The sequence below is a fragment of the Lutjanus erythropterus genome, chromosome 13, assembly GCF_056507025.1.
Source record: "Lutjanus erythropterus isolate fLutEry1 chromosome 13, fLutEry1.hap2, whole genome shotgun sequence".
In the NCBI taxonomy this organism is placed as follows: Eukaryota; Metazoa; Chordata; class Actinopteri; order Lutjaniformes; family Lutjanidae; genus Lutjanus; species Lutjanus erythropterus.
Window position 1 is genome coordinate 5,199,779 of NC_139329.1, and position 18,820 is coordinate 5,218,598.

The 18,820-nt window shown below is 37.5% G+C and overlaps 1 protein-coding gene across 1 annotated transcript in view; it reads right to left on the reverse strand.

Annotated features, from left to right (window-relative positions):
- The window catches only part of cpne2 (copine II), a 57,466-nt gene that overhangs the window by 18,619 nt on the left and 20,027 nt on the right, over positions 1-18,820 (reverse strand). The window contains exons 10-14 of the mRNA XM_084733788.1: positions 16,597-16,656; positions 5,898-6,031; positions 5,000-5,054; positions 4,426-4,477; positions 7-140 (exon numbers count right to left, since the gene is read on the reverse strand). Of these exons, the coding sequence (XP_084589914.1) occupies positions 7-140; positions 4,426-4,477; positions 5,000-5,054; positions 5,898-6,031; positions 16,597-16,656 (435 nt within the window). The remainder of the gene's footprint in view (positions 1-6; positions 141-4,425; positions 4,478-4,999; positions 5,055-5,897; positions 6,032-16,596; positions 16,657-18,820) is intronic.

Sequence of the window (18,820 nt, forward strand, 5' to 3'; positions counted from 1 at the left end):
ACCTACCGCTGCTTTCTCTTGTTGAAGTGCCTGGGCGGCAAAACGTGCTACATGGTTTATGATTGGAGCAAAGTTTGTCGGGCCGTAGAAACGAATGTGAGGGAGACAGGCGGAGTAAGCCTGGGCAATACCCTCCACACCTACACACAAAGAAAGACAAAGAGAAAGTATTTAAATTCCAACACATCTTAAATTTAAAGGTTAAAATTGCTGAGGGCTGAAGAGAGGAGGATGGTGTTTGTGCATGCCATTTTCTAAGGGCCAGAAGCTGATAAAACATATTGTTTCTCATCAGTTATTGTCTTTAAGGGAACTTGGAAATCAACATTGCAACTAAAACACAGTTGTTTATTTTTCATGTTTATTTCTTGACATAATATATGTTTTCCTCATTCACACCTCAATTTGATAAAAATACACACCTTCAGAGTAAAAAATGTTAGAAAAATAATAGATATTTCAAAATACTGTACAATAGAGGAGAACAAACAGCCTCAAATGTAACACCTTGTTAGGATGGCTGCCTTTTAATGTAAAAAGGTTTTTAAAGCAGTCATAGCAGTGGTTTGTGCCCCACAACTCTTTTTTTCTTTTTAGAGTACACTAAAGGGCGTGGTGGCCTTTTCAAGAAGTAGTTCATCTCCTAACCTTAAAAACACGGGTGTTTTGGAGTCTATTTTGAAGCAGCACACAGAACTTAATGTTTTGACACAGGTCTTTTTCAGCAGAGGGCTGAGTATAAATGTTCTTATTTAGCATAACCTCCTGCCTCTGTCAGGCTAAAACATGTGTTACACAATTGCTTTCTGAGTCTCACAGTTGTGTTCTCAGCAGGTGGCACTCAAGTCATTTGCATTAGTCAATAAACACATTTGCATCGTACACATTTCAAATGCTAATGGTGCGTTCATAGATCCAAATGCACCATAACAAAAAGAACTTCTAACTTTGGGTTTCATCAAAACAAGGTGCAAGATATTGAAATTTACAAATCTGTTTAAATTGAACTAGGTGACGAGGAAACATTAGTTACAGCATGTATTTATTCTGAGTAACATACTGACTTATACTCATGTTTAAAGAAGACTAAGAATCTACAGCCATCCTAACAAATATGATGCTCTACTATGCCGTAACATGATAATATTTACTAAGTATGATGTTCATGTTAACCATGTTTGCCACATTAGTTTAGCATGTTAGTATTCTAAAATTTGCTAATCAGCACTAACCAAAAAATAGGTCTACAGTTGAGGCAGCTGGAAATGTCATTAGTTTTGCAAATACTTGGTCATAAACCAAAGCATTGGACAAATTGAAATATTGGTGCCAGAGGAAACTCAGGGGATCACAAATTTTAGTCACAAGTCATCCTGATGGAGCGCGAATGTGGTTGCCAAATTTCATAGGAATTCATCCAACAGTTGTCACATTTCACAAAAAAAAAAACAAGCCAAACTCCTGGTGGTGCTAGAGAAAGGGTCAGGAGATCATCAAAGTTATAATTATTCACATTTCTGTCTGGACCAAAGAAGCAGAATGACAAACTGACTAACTGCCTGGCACTGACCAGAGCAAGAACCATGCTGCTAATGTAGCTAAAAAAAAAACTATTTGTAAATAGTTTTATAAGATGTGCATTGTTAGAATGCAGCATGCCAAGCTAGGTTGATATTAGCCTGACATTATTAACCTATACAGCTGGAAACCTCAAACTGTTTATTTTTCAATGGCAAAAATGTGGGGCAATGAAATGTTATCTATAAAAATGTTTTTATAGATTCTAAGTTTTCCAGATCATATGCTATCTTGAAGTGCTCAATCAAAGAAATTGTGACTTGCTGTAGATTCTTGAAGACATGTTCCTTCTCATCTGAAAAGCTTCCTCAGCTGTGACTAACTGGTAGGGAGTCCCAAGCATTTAACCTCTTTAGAGTTATACACAATCAAAATGAATGTGAATGCTCTTATCTGGATCATTCACTGGTCTAAATTGTCAGGAGCAACTGTTTGGTGTCATAGCGTGCACTGGTGTTCACACTGCCAATTTAGACAAACGCCCTAAGTAAAAGTGTAGGTGAAGTGTGAAAGTGTTATTTACTCAGACTCAGCAAGACACTCAAAGAGGAGTGCAGCACCTGCTGCTGTCACATGATCTGGAGATGGCATCTATTTTTTTACTTGGTGCCCTGTATTCTTGTTAAATTGAAGAATACTCTAGTTTCTATTGCAGTGATATTTAAGTTTTTTCCCCTGTAGTTTTCAATTAATTTCCCTGCAATCACAATGGCATGCAGCATTATACCCAGATAATTACAGAGAACATTGAACTTTATTCCAATGTCCTTTTATTTGATCTTTCAAGCAGTGGTAGCAACCTTTTTGCTGTTGCAACTGTAGTGAAGTCCTACCTCAATATATGCCAGACAGTATCACTGGAGACAATATTGTAGCTTGCTAGCTTTGTGGGCACAGGCCACAAAGAAGATTATAACCAGTAAGAATAGATAAGAAACAGTGTTTTCAGCTGATGCTATATGTGGAATGCAATTTGAAGCAGAAAACAAGTCAGCACATTAGTGACGCATCAAGAGCAGGCAGATAAAGCTGTTTCTTGTTAATTGTTAAGTAAAGTCAAGTTTATTTGTATCAGTATCACATACAACGTCACAGACTCACATTAGTTTCTATGAAGATGGATACATTGTACAATATTGTCTTCTCTGCATATGCATATATATTGGCCAATAAAAAGATATTGCACTTGTAGTTTAAGTGATCATTACATAGTTTTGTTTTTTTTTATCTTGGTTGTGTGTGTGAGTGTGTGACATACTTGCATCTGTCCATCTTCTGTAGGTTGTTGAAGTCTCAGTTTTAAAGCTAGAGTGAAAATACTGGTCTCCTATGAAACTAAATGACATAAGGAATCCATTGGTACCAACCATGTCATGCCAGCTTAATAATGGTCATACTAGTGTATTTGGATATTTCTGCATACTGGGGTCCCTCAGCAGTTTTGGAATTGCATAATTGTGTATGACTGGAAAGCTGATACTCATGTGGGTTCAATGAGCTTAATTGTATTCATGTGATGGTAATGTACGTAATGGTGTACTGTAGGGTAAAGTACTGGTATGACAACTGCATGGCAGCTATTTTTGCAATCTTAACTGTATTACTGGCATATTTCACACGTTGCAAAGGTATTTTAAGAACATTTAATGAGCAAAACTGGAATAATAAATAGAAAAAATACAAAACTTTTTCTCATCTGTAAGAGGTGGTAATATATCATGTATTACCATAACCATACATTATAACCAGTGTCTTGACAAGATTTGCAGGTTGCATGTTTTGTGCTTGTCTGATTGTTAAACCTGAATCATATAATGGCAGTCACACTGGCCTTTTTTCCAGTTCTGGCAGTCTGTTTGACTTTGCTTAGCTTTAATATCTGTGCTTTTTTCCCCCCACAATATTTTTATTAACATTTTAACAGTATGAAATACAGCCATTTACATTCAGTGTATGCTGTCAACTTGCTTCATTAACCCAAAAAGAAGAAATATATATAAAAAAAATAAATAGATACAAAGGGCTACAATCTAAGACCAAAGATTGTCCAATAATCCTATTGATCATCTTCCTGAACCCTAATCAGCTGATCCGTCCACTACTTGTCAGAAAATACTGAAAAATGAACAGTTTTCTAAGGTCCAAAATAGCGCCCTCAGCTGTCCCCCCTGTTCACAACTAAGGTACATCCAAACCACCATCACATAGGGCCTAAGCAGCATCAATCACTCAGATTCAGAACCTTGACCTTTTTAAAGAAGGACAGTACTCAGACTAATCAATCGATCATAAAAAAACAAACATTAACCATCAATTCAGCAAGTATCTGTGTTTTTAACGTTTAGTTGTAAGTTATTATCATACTTTTTGGTCAAGCAAAGTGGCGGCTCTACCACAGTATCAAAATTCATACAAAAAGGCCAAATTTATACTGGTGTACTTTCTTTTTTCAATAATATTTTATTCAAAGGAATATTCTTTGTACAAAACTATACAAATACAACAACAAGAGAAACCATCCCTTCATATTTTACTGTACTCTCTATACTCTTTATAACTTCCACCTCTACTTGTTGGATTTAAATTCAGTTACTAGGGGCAATCCAATCAGCTTTATGCCAAAACATTAACCTTCTGAATAGCCACAAGTTCAACTGAGACAAGCAGGCTCTGACCTTTGAATAGGCAACATCAAATGTAAATTATTTAGAATTTCAGCTTTTGTGAGTTTCTCCAAAAATGTAGATTTCTATATCTATTATATTTTTGTAAAGTCACCTGGTTGCTTGTAATGTTCCAAATAAAAAACAAAATGTTCTACATGAATCACATCAATGATGAACTCACCTGAACAGAAGGGGTTGGTGGGGTTAAAGTTGATAGCAAATTCATGTGACACCTGAGGAGACAAGAATGCAGAGAATAAATGTGATATGTGATTCATGATACTTCACTACACTGTAAAATATTTTTGAGAAATATTGTCCATTTCTCCCACACTTTCTCCCTCCCACCCTCTCTTTCTCTCTCTGTTCACTGCTCTCTCCTTTGTCCTTTTCATCAGCTCAGTGCCATGGCAACACAGATGGGTTGACAGTTGCGTAATCATGTGAATATGCATGTATAATGCTTACAGTTTTATCTGTGTGTGTGCATGTGTGTTTGTGTGTCTGCGTGTGCATGTGTGTTAGTGTGTATAAAGTATGTATATGTAATGTAGGTTTGCTTTCACTCTAAGTTTGCATATGACAACACCCCCACCCCCCTTCTCTCTCTCTCTCTCTCTCTCTCTCTCTCTCTCTCTCTCTCTTTGTCACACACATATACATAGATCTCACATATCTGTGTCTAGGACACACAAACACAAACACAAACACACAACAATAACAACAACAACAACACCACCAACAAACACGCATACCTTCCAGTCTGGTGGGAGTTGGGCTCCAAATCCCAGAGCAGGAAACATTTTGTCGCTGAGGAGGAAACCATGACAACAGATTGGAACGTTAGTTTAACCTTTTTTTTTTTCATCCAAATTCAAAAAGCTGGATTTAGACAGCAGTTGAAATCCGGTTACCTGATTCACAGAGAAACACATTCAAGGACATTTACAGAGAAACAAGCAGAGAGCTGGTGGAAAAATTAAGCAATGTTGTAAAATGGCTTCTCATTTCTCCCTGTGTTCAGTGGGGCAAAAATTTATACACATTGTGTTTCTGATTTAGTGACTTTCATGACCTAAACAATTATTCAGACAAAATCCATCTTAAATTATCTTGGATGTTGTGATGTAAAATAAAATGCCTAAAATCCTGTATAAATCTACAGTACGTTTTCAGTGACAAACCTAGGTCTACACTCAGATAATCTCCTTTTTGACAAAACAGATATTTGCGTGCACCACTGATACCCATGTTAAAGCTCTGCTCAGTGGTTCTTGGGTAGATGATGGGATTAAGATGGATATTGTGGAACTGACAAACCAGTTTTAAGCTCACGGTCGCATGGAACAACATACATGGAAATGAAAAGAAGGGAAACCATTTCTTTGTTACTGTTAACTTTCTATTCCAGGGCTGAAATATTTGAATAGTCACTTTGGTGTTTGTAGAGACACTCTTTGAGACCAAGCACTGTCTTTCTCATGAGGTTCCAGGTCTATCTCATGCTATCAGTTAATGTGATCACCCTTAGAAAAACAAAACATTCCAACATCACCAACCTCACTCATCTCTTAATATTATATTTAGAATGCAGATTATAACATTTGGCCATTTAACATGGCCAACAGCCACGATGCTGCATTAGATACTCACGTATCATAGTCCTGTATAATTTGCCCCACAGCTAAAATGGCAGCGAGATATTCGTTGCTGCCCAGTGGGTTAATGTAGTGGAGGGAGGACGGCTCTCGAGGGTTCCCATTAGATGCTGTGAAGTCTATACCAACCTATGGAGAAACAGAGAAGTAACAGATTAGAGGTCAGTTTAGAAACCTGTTATGCCTGGAGGTGAAGTGTTTTTACAACAATGATGATTTTATTGGGCCCAAGATACTGTAACTGTTGTGGGTTATGATATCTTTCCTTTATTTCCCTCTCCACTAAGTATAACAAAGCAGAATCACCTACAATAATGGAATAACAGGTGAGTAGAGGCAGTGGCAGCAAACTTTAAAAACAGGAATGGTTGAATCTCTGTAAACATAAAAATGGGAAGAGGAGCCCAGTTTTATTGTTTTCCTTCTGTGCCACAGTTTACTCTGGATTCACCTGGGAAGTACACAAGCTGTAAGTTATGATATGTTATTCAGTTCAACTTTACTGTAGATCACCTACATGAGGAATTTAATGTTAGCTTTTAATGAGATACATGCTGCTCTCATTAATTCCTCCATGATTTTAACTGAAACCACTAATGCTTTAAGTTTATCTTTTAGAAGAAGAAGAAGAAGAAGAAGAAGAAGAAGAAGAAGAAGAAGAAGAAGAAGAAGAAGGCATACTTTATTAATCCCAGAGGGGAAATTACATTCTTTTCACAATGTTGTAATTTTTTGTACATACATACTCAGGCACACACATGCAGAAAAAGGACATACAGATATGCATCTGAGAGAGGTGTCAGAGCAAAGGGGCTGCACACATACATATAGTCAGGCGCCCCCAGCAGGTTCGGTGCCTTGCTCAAGGGCACCTCAGCAGCGCCCAGGAGGTGAACGGGCACTTCTCCAGCTACCAGTCCACACTCTGTACTTTGGTCCATGTGGAACTTGAACTGGCAACCCTTCAATTTTCCTTTAAAAAGAGCAGTAAGTACAACTAACTGTTTCTATGTCCGGATTCTCAAAGTGATGCTACAGAAGACTGTACTATCCCCTCTTTCCAAGAAACTGCAGACCTGCCCTTTTTGCCAAATAAACTCTATACTTTAGTTAACTTTTAAAGGGACATCATGTATCTCTACATGATCTACGTTTACATTTGCAAAAAGAATGCCTTGATAAATCACTGAAAACTAAAATGTTAAGTGTTCAGTGTAAACACAACAAAAGGTTCACACACATAATATTGTAGCAGCATTACACAATGTGAAGTGAAGGTCTATAGAAAAAGAGAGAAACAGGAGCTGCTGGTAATTTAAAATTTTTAAAACAGTGTCCAAGCTGCAGTATCTCATTATCTTGGCCTAAGAAAGCATCGACAGTCTAATTTTAAGAAAAATGCACCATTCACATGCCAATTGATATGATTTAGTTGATAGAGTGATTCATTTTTCACCTCCACAATGTCTGTCCTTGCTTTTTTGTGTTACAAAATATTGTGCCTTGATGTTATTACAGCCTCTGTATCTGTCAAACCTTGTGATTGCAATTTTGAGATTTGACTTAATTAAAAAAAAATGCATATGATCTTTTGTCTACTAAGCAACTTTCCTAATCCATGAAATACATTAAAAATATTGTAACTTCAAGGCGTCAAGGTCACCAAGCCAAGGAATTCATCTGTTTTTCTTCTTTCTTGGACATACAAGGTCTTCATCTGAGGACAAATAAAATAAATACTGTAGAGCAGCTGTGTCTAAAAAAGACAGAACAGCCCTGATACCCTGCAGAGGCATATTTTTAACTCGGATGACCACAGGGTGACACTGCGATAACATACAGTATATACAACTATGAATACACAGATGCTTTGAACACATGTACCCAAAGCACAAAGGCACAAACAGATAAGGCACACAAACACATGCAGAGACACACAGCCTAACATAATATGAGATTAAGAATGACAAGCTTTTCCTCAGGCAGTGGATAACGGCTGACAAGAACCCGACCCAGAAACTCCACCTCCCTCCTTTCAGCTTAAAGATAGCCTAAACCATCTCCTTCTTTTTCTCTCTTTGTCTGGACTGTTATAAAACAACAATGTTCTGGTTCAATAGGGACAACGACCCAGGAAAAAGACACTGGAGAAGCGGGAAGAGAGAGCAAAGGTGGTGGATGTGTGAGTATAAGAGAGAAAATTGGGCAAATGACGTGAAGAATGGAATTAGAGGAGACAGAGACACAGGATGGAGCATAAAGCGCAGCAGGAGCAGCAGGAGTGACGGACACAGAGATGCAGGGTGACAGAATTAGGGTGCTATTGTGTGTTTTGTATCTGTGTGAGCATGTGTGTTAATCCTGCAACAACATATGTGTGAAAAAAGCCCTGTATAGCGTACTACTCTTGGTTCAGGGTGGCAAGTGAACAAATCATTTCCAAATTGTCACTTCATAAACCTCTATAGCAAAACAAGCAGTAATAATGACAAATAGAAAAGCATCTACAGTAGAAATAGAAAAGTCAAATACAGCTGCAACGATTAATTGATTGATGAATTTGTTAATCAAAAGAAATTAGCTGGCAACTACTTTGATAATCAGTTACTCATTTCATCAAAAGAAAATGCCAAATATTTGGTACTGGGTTCTCTAATGTGCAAATTTGCTGGTTTTCTAGGTTTCACAATCTAGTAAAATTTCATTTTAGGACTGTTAGTCAATAAAACAAGGCTTTAAATGATTCCATCTTGTGCCCTAGGATATTGTAATAGGCATTTTTTATATATTGTAATAGATTTAGCTGTTTTACAGAGCAACTGATTAATTGATTATCAAAGAAATATATACATAAATTGATGCTGAAAGCATTTGTTCGTTGCAATAAAAAATGAAAAAAGTTTGTGGATTAGAGCAGAAATTGAAACACTGAGTGGGAAGACAATTTATCACAGTTCAGAATCTGCTAAATAGTACTTTGTTGCTGCTTGCTTCTTTGAAAATGTTTCAGTGCAAAGAATGCACGCAATGGTGGAAATAGCATCTTCTGAATGTACGCTCACAATGGAAGGTAGGTCTAAATAAATATGAACTAGCTCTGTGACTTTATGATCCTGTAGAGTGATGTATGTGTGACATGTTTCCTCTCTGTTGTTTTTTTCTTTCCCTCTAGACTTTATTCGTTTCTTTGTTCATTTTTCTTTATCTACTGGAGTCTATATCATAATATAAACAATGTGCCTTGTGTTCCTGCACGCAGAATACAATAATATATGTATGCCATGTACCTAGCCTTTTCAAAAACCAATAAAAACTTGAATTCCAATGTTTTAGCACTAGCTGCTTAGACATGGAACTGTCCTCCATCCTTTTGCCAAAGGAGCTCAGTATCACATGTACTTACAGTATGAACTTCCATCTGTTCGGCTTGTGTTTGCTATGTAACATCCATACTCAACATCAACTACACAGCTAGAAGGCTTTCAGTTCAGAACAGCACTCCCAGGCCTGAATTCAGAAAGGACGCCTGCTATTTGGTCTGAAAATTACACTGTTGTTTTCCTTTACCTTAGTAGTCAGTGATGAGAAATTGCATTAGGATTTTCTTATAGATGTCCACAGGCAGCTAGCATGCTGAAAATAACTTGGCATACCTCTATTAGGGAGGATATTAGGTAACTTAAGCCAATTTCAAGTCAAGCAAAATTGTGGCTCTATTGTATAATGGCTGTTTACAAAATCTCCATCCATTTAAAATGTCAGTGGCTATATAGCTCTGTACTTGGACAATATGAATTAACAAATGAAACACAAAATAAATTTATATTGGCAAACATGTTCTTTGTTCCTAACCTCCTCAATCCATGCATGGATGTGCACACTGCTAAGGAGGAAAGTCTGTTCTTGTTGCGTGTTATCAGTGATATTCATTTTTCAGCCCCGGTATCATTTTGTCTTAATATGAACCTGAAAATATGTATGCCCAAACTGACAACTTGATGGCAAAAATCATCCAAAAAACTATTAAGGCATTTTTCCTCCAGTGCCCTCTCCGGTGACAGACATTTTTAGTCTGATGGCTGCAAATTTGATGACAGTGGGAGATGACACCATTCTGTTTCCAACTTATTCCTCGCCCCAAGCTATTAGTAATTGCTAACACACAAGTAGACTTAACACAAAATGACAAACACTCAGCTCCAACAAGCAAGTGCACAGACTTAGAATGAATAGGGGGCGACAGAGCAGCATCTCATTACTGTACATTTCAGAGCAGCAATGTGGCAGAAAACGTCTGTGGCTGGAATAAATTAGAGGGATTCCACAACTGCCAAATTACTGTCAAATAATTGACATACTGACATTCACATTGGAGTTTTCTCAGCTGTGCCTCGTTGAGTATCAGCCAATTCTCACGCCAGGACCTCTCAGACTCATTTGCAGTTAAACAGCCAGAAAGATGGATGGAGGGGAGGCTGGATGGATAACTATGTGTGAACATTTTCTGGAGTTATTCTCTGTTTCTCTCTGAGGTATACACAGAGATAACCAGGAACTGTTGTCCACTGCCAGACTTTTACTGTTTTTGGCCGATATTTGCTCTTGGGGCAGCAGTAGCTCAGTCCGTAAGAACTAAGCATGGACACCAAAGGGCTGCCAGTTCAAGTCCTGCCTGGACTAAAGTATGGAGTGTGGACTGATGGCTGGAGAGGTGCAGGTTCACCTCCTGGGCACTGCCCTTGAGCAAGGACCCAAACCCCTGCTTGGGGCACCTGACTATATTTACAGTATCTCACAAAAGTGAGTACACCCCTCACATTTCTGCAAATATTTAATTATATCTTTTCATGGGACAACACTGAAGAAATGACACTTTGATACAATGTAAAGTAGTCAGTGTACAGCTTGTATAACAGTGTAAATTTACTGTCCCATCAAAATAACTCAACACACAGCAATTAATGTCTAAACCGTCTGCAACAAAAGTGAGTACACCCCTAGGTGAAAATGTCCAAATTGGGCCCAAAGTGTCAACATTTTGTGTGGCCACCATTATTTTCCAGCACTGCCTTAACCCTCTTTGGCATGGAGTTCACCAGAGCTGCACAGGTTGCCACTGTTACAACAGAGTGAAAAATGTAGTTTCCCTAAAGGGATTAATAAAGTATGTCTTCTTCTTTTATGACGAGTTTTACGCAACCATTTCTGAAAGGAAAATCAATTGAAAAAACACACGTACCAATGCAGGTCAAGTTATCTTGACTTTTATTTTCCAGCACACTGTCTGTCAAGCTATAAAAATGCTGCATCCTACAATTCCTATGATGCATCTCAAAACTTCTTTCATTAGACTCTCCCTGCCCACTTAATGTTGAGATCTTTTAAACCCCACACCTCCAGTTTCATAATGCAGCTTTACATAAAAAAAATAAATAAATAAATAATCTAAAGATCACAGTGTACCCATCTTCTGATGGGTACTTCCATCAGGATAATTTGTGTTTCTTGAACACAACAATGAGACCAAAATCTCTGAGGAATGTTTCCAGCACAATGTTGAATCTATGCCACGAAGAATTAAGGCAGTTCTAAAGGCAAAAAGAGGTCCAACCAAGTATTAGTAAGGTGTACCTAATGAAGTGGGTGTGAGTATGAGTGTACAAGGATACACTACACCAAATATAAAATATTATAAAAAGTAGTATAACTTACTGTGTGTTTAAGTAGAACTTAATATTAATGTAATTTCAACAGAAATTTCAAATATCAACAGATACCACCAGGCTTTGGGAATTAAGAAACACATCACAATCTAATATTTTGGCAGTGTCACATGGCCTCATTTCACTGCATAAAATGATAAAGCCCTGAGATCTATTGTGAGAATGACATATAAAAAATAAACTGAAGTATAAAACAGGTGGAAATTGAAAAAACAGAAATGTATCCTCACTGGTATTGTCTGTATCAACATCTTAAGCTGTGAAGATGCTTGTCTGTGCTCTGATTCATGAAATGTTTGTCTTCTCCATGAATCCACAGGGACATGAGTACTACGCTCCATACAAAACTGAATGATATCAAACATAAAATATGAATAATAGCGTAATTCAGTTGAAATAAGTCTTTCACAAACAGCCCATCAGCAGTCACAGGCTGTCTCCTTGTGTTGGAGTGTGTAACAGAGAAATACTGCTCTTGCCTCCAGTTTCCACAGCCCTGAGGAGACTTTCCTTTCCTAGAGATTAGGATTAGAGCCATACTAAGTCTGATTGAACACAGAAGAAAACAGCTCTTTCTGCGTGCGTGCGTGTGTGTTTGCGCAAGTGTGTTTTTGTACACAACAGCTTTTTACTGTATTTGTGTGCATGTAAAATCTGTGAATATAAGTGGCAGCGTGTACATGAGGAGAAGATATCAGCGATGATTGAGCTTCTGTGTGAGATTATGTGTGCTTGTGCATGTCTAAATCAGTCGGTACGTATAAGCTGGGAAGGTGCATGTTTGAAGATATTATATGTGTGTGTGCACACCTACAGTTTAAATCTTGTTCAGAGTGCCGAGGTATGTGTGATAAAATGTCTGTCTGAGGAAGATACTGTGTTTGGATTTGTGTGTGCTGATGTGTGTGTGTGTGTGCGTATGAGTGTATGTGTCATGGTTTGAGAGTTTGCATGTAAATCGGTTGTTGCAAGAGTGTGACGAGGATATTATATGTTTGTGCTCACGTGTGTGTATGTAAATGAGTTCATAAGCTGGAGAGGAGAAGTATCTGTGTTAAGACAGTATTAGGTGTGTGTGTGTGTGTGTGTGTGTGTGTGTGTGTGTGTGTGTGTGTGAGTGTGTGTGTGTCTGCGCATCAGTGACAGAGCTGCAGGTCTGTGACAAAAGGCAAAAGATTAGGAGAGAGCAGCGAGGATTTAAGAGTTCCCATTCTGCCTTAAATTTGCTCATCTCACCACCACTAGAACAGGCGAACTGAAATTTTGCTCATTACAACGAGCAAGGCCCTGACAGAGAAAATCAGTCGGTCAATCAATAACTACCAGCACCCATTTGCAAATTCTACAAATTGCAACATTTCTATCTTAACACAGCACACTGGATGTTTGACTTTTTAGCAACATCCTGATTCTCACACTGCAGTGAAATATTAACATGGCTGAGAGCTTCCCAAAACTGTCCAACCTTTTACCGAGGCACTCGACTGCTGGCTGATGATGTAGGGGAGTGGTTCTCATTCACCTCAGCCATCCAAAAGAGGGGAGGATGGACGTAGAGAGTCCTACTGCTTCAAAGCACATCAAGCTGGATAAGTCACAATTCCCCACTTTGGTTTTAACTGGTCATCAAGAGCTGGCAAGAGCATAGATGAGAGGAAGTGCACAGCTACACACAGAGGGTTAAGGGCCGTCAACACTAAGAACTTTAACTATAAAAATATTTTTTTAAAAATCACTATAACTCAAGAGGGTGGCAAAGAGCGGACTGCAACTTTGTAGTTGTGGTGTGGAGTCTAATATCCATTTAAGTTACAACAATTTTCCTATCTAGACACATCTTCAGTAGACATTTGGCTGCAGAATGATCAGAGGAGAATGGAAGAAATTAGGGACAGGGGAGTTGGGGGTGATGAACCATTATGCACAGCTGACAGGTGTGATACATTTTCTTATTTTGTCCTGTGATTCTAGACAACGTCTTTTTAACAGATCAGATTGTCATTAAGCCGTAGGAGCCTACAGACACATTTTTTAGAACTTTTTCATCACAAATTCCTCTGGCAGTGGCACCTGCACTCTCGGTCATTTGGTTTAAACTGGTCAAATGACATCAACAATCTGTTATTTATAATAGCCTAATCAGTGCAATAAACAAGTGAAAACACATCAGTAATATTCTTCGATATTTTACAAAATTATAGCCTACAAGTGATTCATATGTTGTATATATTATCTATTACTGTAACAGTTAATTTTTGTGACAAACAGAATGGGATTTGGACAACTGCTTACTTACTGTTGCTATGCCTGTCAATTCATCTGTTCTAGCAGAGAACAAATCCAGTTTGGCAAATCTATCACTTTAAGTTCTAGTAATGTTTGAAACAATGAATTGGTGGTTTCAAACTTAAGCAGAATGTCAATTTTGCCAGCTGAAATGACATCTGTCACTGGCAAATTTTATTAGCTATAGTTAAGTAGCTAACTAAGCCAAGTCCTGCTTTGTTGGTAATAGGTGAAATTTTTTTTCCCCTGTGATTAATTTTAAAACATGTATTTATGTATATATGGTATTTTCCAAAGCTACATGTCTGCGGAAAAAAAAGTCTGCATCCTCACCAGTACATTCATGTATAAAACATGAAAAAAAAAAACAAGCATTGGGTGGCCTGGTCGCTCAGTGGTGGAGCATTTGCCCCATATACTGAAGCTGTGAGTCCTCTGCAGCAGCTGTGGGTTCAACTCCTGCCTACGGCCCTTTGCTGTATGTCATTCCCCCACTGTCTCTCCCTCTTTCCTCTCATATCTTCAGTTGTCCTATAAAAATTAAAGGCATAAAAGCCAAAAACAAAAAAAAGAGCTAGCATTGTTCCTGTGTTGCAGTGTAGAGCTTTTCGGTCTGAGTATTATAAGCATGATAAGGAAAAATGTAAAACCAAAATGTTGTATTATTCAAACACAAACCTGTTTGGCTGCTTAGTTACAAATGTGCTCCTATTTACCAATATTAATTAATATATACCAATCTGCTTCAATGCTCTTATTCATGCTCTTGTGCATTTTTTTTGTCCCTTACTTTTTCATCATGATGCAAACATTGTCATCAACAGCACAAAGCATCACTATAGCAACACCACTATGTTCTTTGCTTTAAGCCTAATTTCTAACAATAAGATAAGGTGAAAATAACAGGCTGACAGCGAAGCTTGTCATTGTCTGTGTTTGAGTTTGACTGTGTGTGTGTGTGTGTGTGTGTGTGTGAGTGTGTGTGTGTGCATGCGTGCACATGCGCATTCCTTGACAATGCCCTGAATTTAACCAAAGATCTAGCGGCTATCTGCTCCCAGGAGACACACAGACCACATCCTCTGACACTGGCAGCATGACTGCACAAGAACACAAGTAAAGTCACCTCTGCACAACAACTCTCTTGTACTTGGCGAAGACCTTGAGCCAGAAATATACTCCACATAATCACAGCTTTACCTTCTACAAGAAGGAGAGTGCTTCAGATACAACATACAAGATGCTATAAAGGACATCTCTGTATAGCAATGTTTTCCAATACCACAGCAAGGTGGACAGGGTTAAAATAACTGGCCACAGCCCCCAAAGGAAATATACCATTCATTTTTTTTTCCACAGACAATGTCATGTGTTTACCGGTTCGAAATTCTACCCACTGAATTAACTTACAAACTACCATTACAAACAATGTGCAAATAATTCTTGTTCATTCAAGAAAAATCAAAGATAATATATTTTGGCATGTTTGGCAAGTATTTTCTTAGAAATTCAAATCCATTTTGGATCAATTTAGGGGCTATGGTTCAGTGTTAACATGATGCTTTAGTATTGTGAAATAATCTGGGGAGATGCTGGTGTTTTTGTGCTTAATAATTTCAAAACTTCCAGAAGGTTTTATCTTTAGTAATGAACAGAGAGATTAAAAACTCAATTACAATTTCACATCAAAAAAACATCAAATACATTCTTTGAGCATAAATGCAATGACAAATATGAAAAAACAAGAATGTGCACAGGTGTCTAATCTCAGAACACACTTTAAGGGAAACGCCACAAACCCCGCTACATCTGGAGCCTGGTTCTAGCTCACAAAGCCGGCAAATTGTTTGAGACATGGAGAGCTGAAAAAAGAGCCACTGTGTATGTGCATATGTATCCTGCAGCTGACACAGAGTGTATGTGTGTGCGCACTGTATATGCACTGTAAATGTGTCTTTGCATTTTTACCAGAGTGCATGTGGTTTCATAATTTGTTTACATGTGTGTGTTACAGTAACAGCGAGCCAGTCTGAGCAGTCCTGAGATTGATCAGCAGGGTGGTTGTATTTGTTGGACAAAAACACCCCCGGTAATAATAAAAACAACTCAATGTGTTGAGTGCCTTTGTGTGTGTGTGTGTGTGTGTGTGTGTGTATGTGTGTGTGTGTGTGTGTGTGTGTGTGTGTGTGTGTGCTTGAGATCAGCTATTATAAAACAGGACTCTCACTCACTCAGTTACACACAAAGGTGTGACATCACCAGGGACACACAAGAGTTTCTCCAAACAAGACACGAAAATAGACTACGATGATTCTCCGTCTCTCTCCCTCCCTCTGGTAAAATCTCTGTCCCTTTCTTTACCCGTTTTTATTTTCATTTTGATTTAAGAAAAAAACAAAAAAAAAAAACAATTCTTGTATTTGGCTGCTTTTCCCCTGTTCTCTTTCTGCCCTGCTGTTTTCACAATTCAACAAATGTGCCCACATTTCAGTGTTTCATAAAAAGTCCCTCACACTTTTCCTCTGTATGTAAATGATTGTGATCCAACTGTAACCCCAGGAGATAAAAATAAAAAATCTGAATGTTTTCTATCTGTTTTTCTGTAGAAAAGGCATGGGAAAACATGTCTCTCATTATCACATCATTGCAGTGGCAGAAAAACAGGCATGCTAATATTGTACTCACCGTAAACATGAGCTGGCATCCTCCCAGTATGTAATCCAGAAAAGTGTAGTCATGTGTAATCTAGAATCACAAAGGACAAAGTAAGAAAACAGTTCAGGAAAATAGCTACACCCAGCAAAACAAGAGGAGGGTATTGATCTATTGAGGAAAAAGGGGAGTCAGAATGTTAAAAATTGCATCTGATCAAATCAATTTAATCATTTTATGAGAAAAAAACACAGACTTTTGTTTTGTTTTTAATTTAGGATGCAGTGTCTGGTCCAGTTTGTTCTTTGAAAGCATTTTATTGACTAATTCTTACACCACAGTCAATGTAGTAAACAACCTAACTAAACACAGAACACTGTAAAAATTAATTAATTATTTTTGTCTTTTCATAAGCAGAACCCTAAAATTTGTTTTAAAATGACAAAACAGCCATGTTTTTTCAGATACCACCAATGGAGCACCAATTATTATCATGTTTGAACACTATTTCCACTCCAATTACAATGAATATTTAGTATGGATTTTACTGTCATTAGTCTAATCCCTGCTGGCAGCCAACAAATATAATTACTGTATTAGCAGGTTTGTGCATGTGCTGGATGCGTATGTGTGTGTACATGCCTGTACAAAGGCTTGAACATGATTGTGCGCATGAAAAGAGGAAGAAGGAAAGGAAGGAAAAGAATCAATTATGAAAGCTTGTCATCATATGCACAGAGCTTTAATGTCATTCCAATAGGCATCTGAAGACTCAATGTTCCAGCTTAATGTGTCCTCTGTGGGGCTCAAAGCTGCCGCACTAATTAGTTATTCAGAGGGTGTTATGAACGCCCAGTTAGAAGTGTGTCAGCTGATCTAAACCACAATGGTTTAATCAAATATTTCATTGAGTCAAGTGTAAGATGGGTCATTATGAGGTGTCAAGACATGAGGAGAGACCGAATGAGTTGGTTTACAGACATGTAAGTTCATTTTGTTGTTCTAGCACAGAATTTTGATGAATATAACTTATTGTAATTAAAATGTGTATTCACCTTTATCAAACAACAAAGATCTCTGAAGTAGCTTAAACCAGCATTAAGTGATATCTTTGATATTAACAATCAATCAAGAGCTGAAACAATTAGTCAACTGATCAACTGACTAACTGACAGAAAGCTAAACAGCAGCTATTTTAATAATGTGATTTAATGTGTGGATTTGCTTTTCTCTGTTTTATATCATTGTAAACGGAATATGATCAAACAAAATTTTTCACAATTTTCAAACACAGACAAGACAAATAAACAATTAATCAGCAAAAAAAAAGTAATTGCAGCCATAACTGAATCAAATGAAATGTCACTCCAGTGCTGAGTTAAAGTATCATCCAACTCCGTACCTCTGCAGTTTTTACCTTCTATTAGCTCATTGTTTTTGTTCTACAGCTGGCACACAGAAAGACTCTAATGTATGGCTAAGTCCTAAGTGCATGAATGTATTTATTGACATTGATATCACTTTTTTTACAGGCACAATTCCTAGTGATATATTTGATAAGGTAGTAGAAAATGAATGGAAGATTTACCTGTTAAAAAAGGTTTTGCTCAAATTAACACTTGCCAATGCCACATGAGGCACTGAGCTGCCCAGCAGTAGTAACAGTGTTTGCTACAGGTCAGATGGTGCTGACTGAAACTCCACAGAAAAGGATTGAACAGCATGTTGCATGCACAGTCCACTGCCACACCAGTTTCACTTGTAGTATATAGATGTAGATGTATCTCCCAACAACCCATAATCACATACAAAACTTTGTTTAACTATAATAATAATAATTATAATAATAAAAATAAATAAATAATGATGATCACAATAATGATAATAATAGACCGCCTTCAGCGGGCAAGAAAAATATTAAAGTTAATGAAATTTAAAGGGACAGTTCACCCAGAATTAAAAATATATAATTTATATAACATTTACATTATATAACACAACATTATATTTTGCATAATATTTATCCATCTATACTATTTTGGTGTGAGTCACAGAGTTTTAGTAATATCAGCAATAGAGATGTCTGCCTTCTCTTCAATACAATGGGACCAAATGGCACTGGGTTTGAAAAAAATACAAATTCAGTATCTCTTTCTAGAAATCATGACCCACTTCCTCACAATAATCCTTGCAAGCAGTTTCATGTTGGAACTACTTTTTTCTGCAGTAGAATCTACCTGAACGACTTTATTTCTAT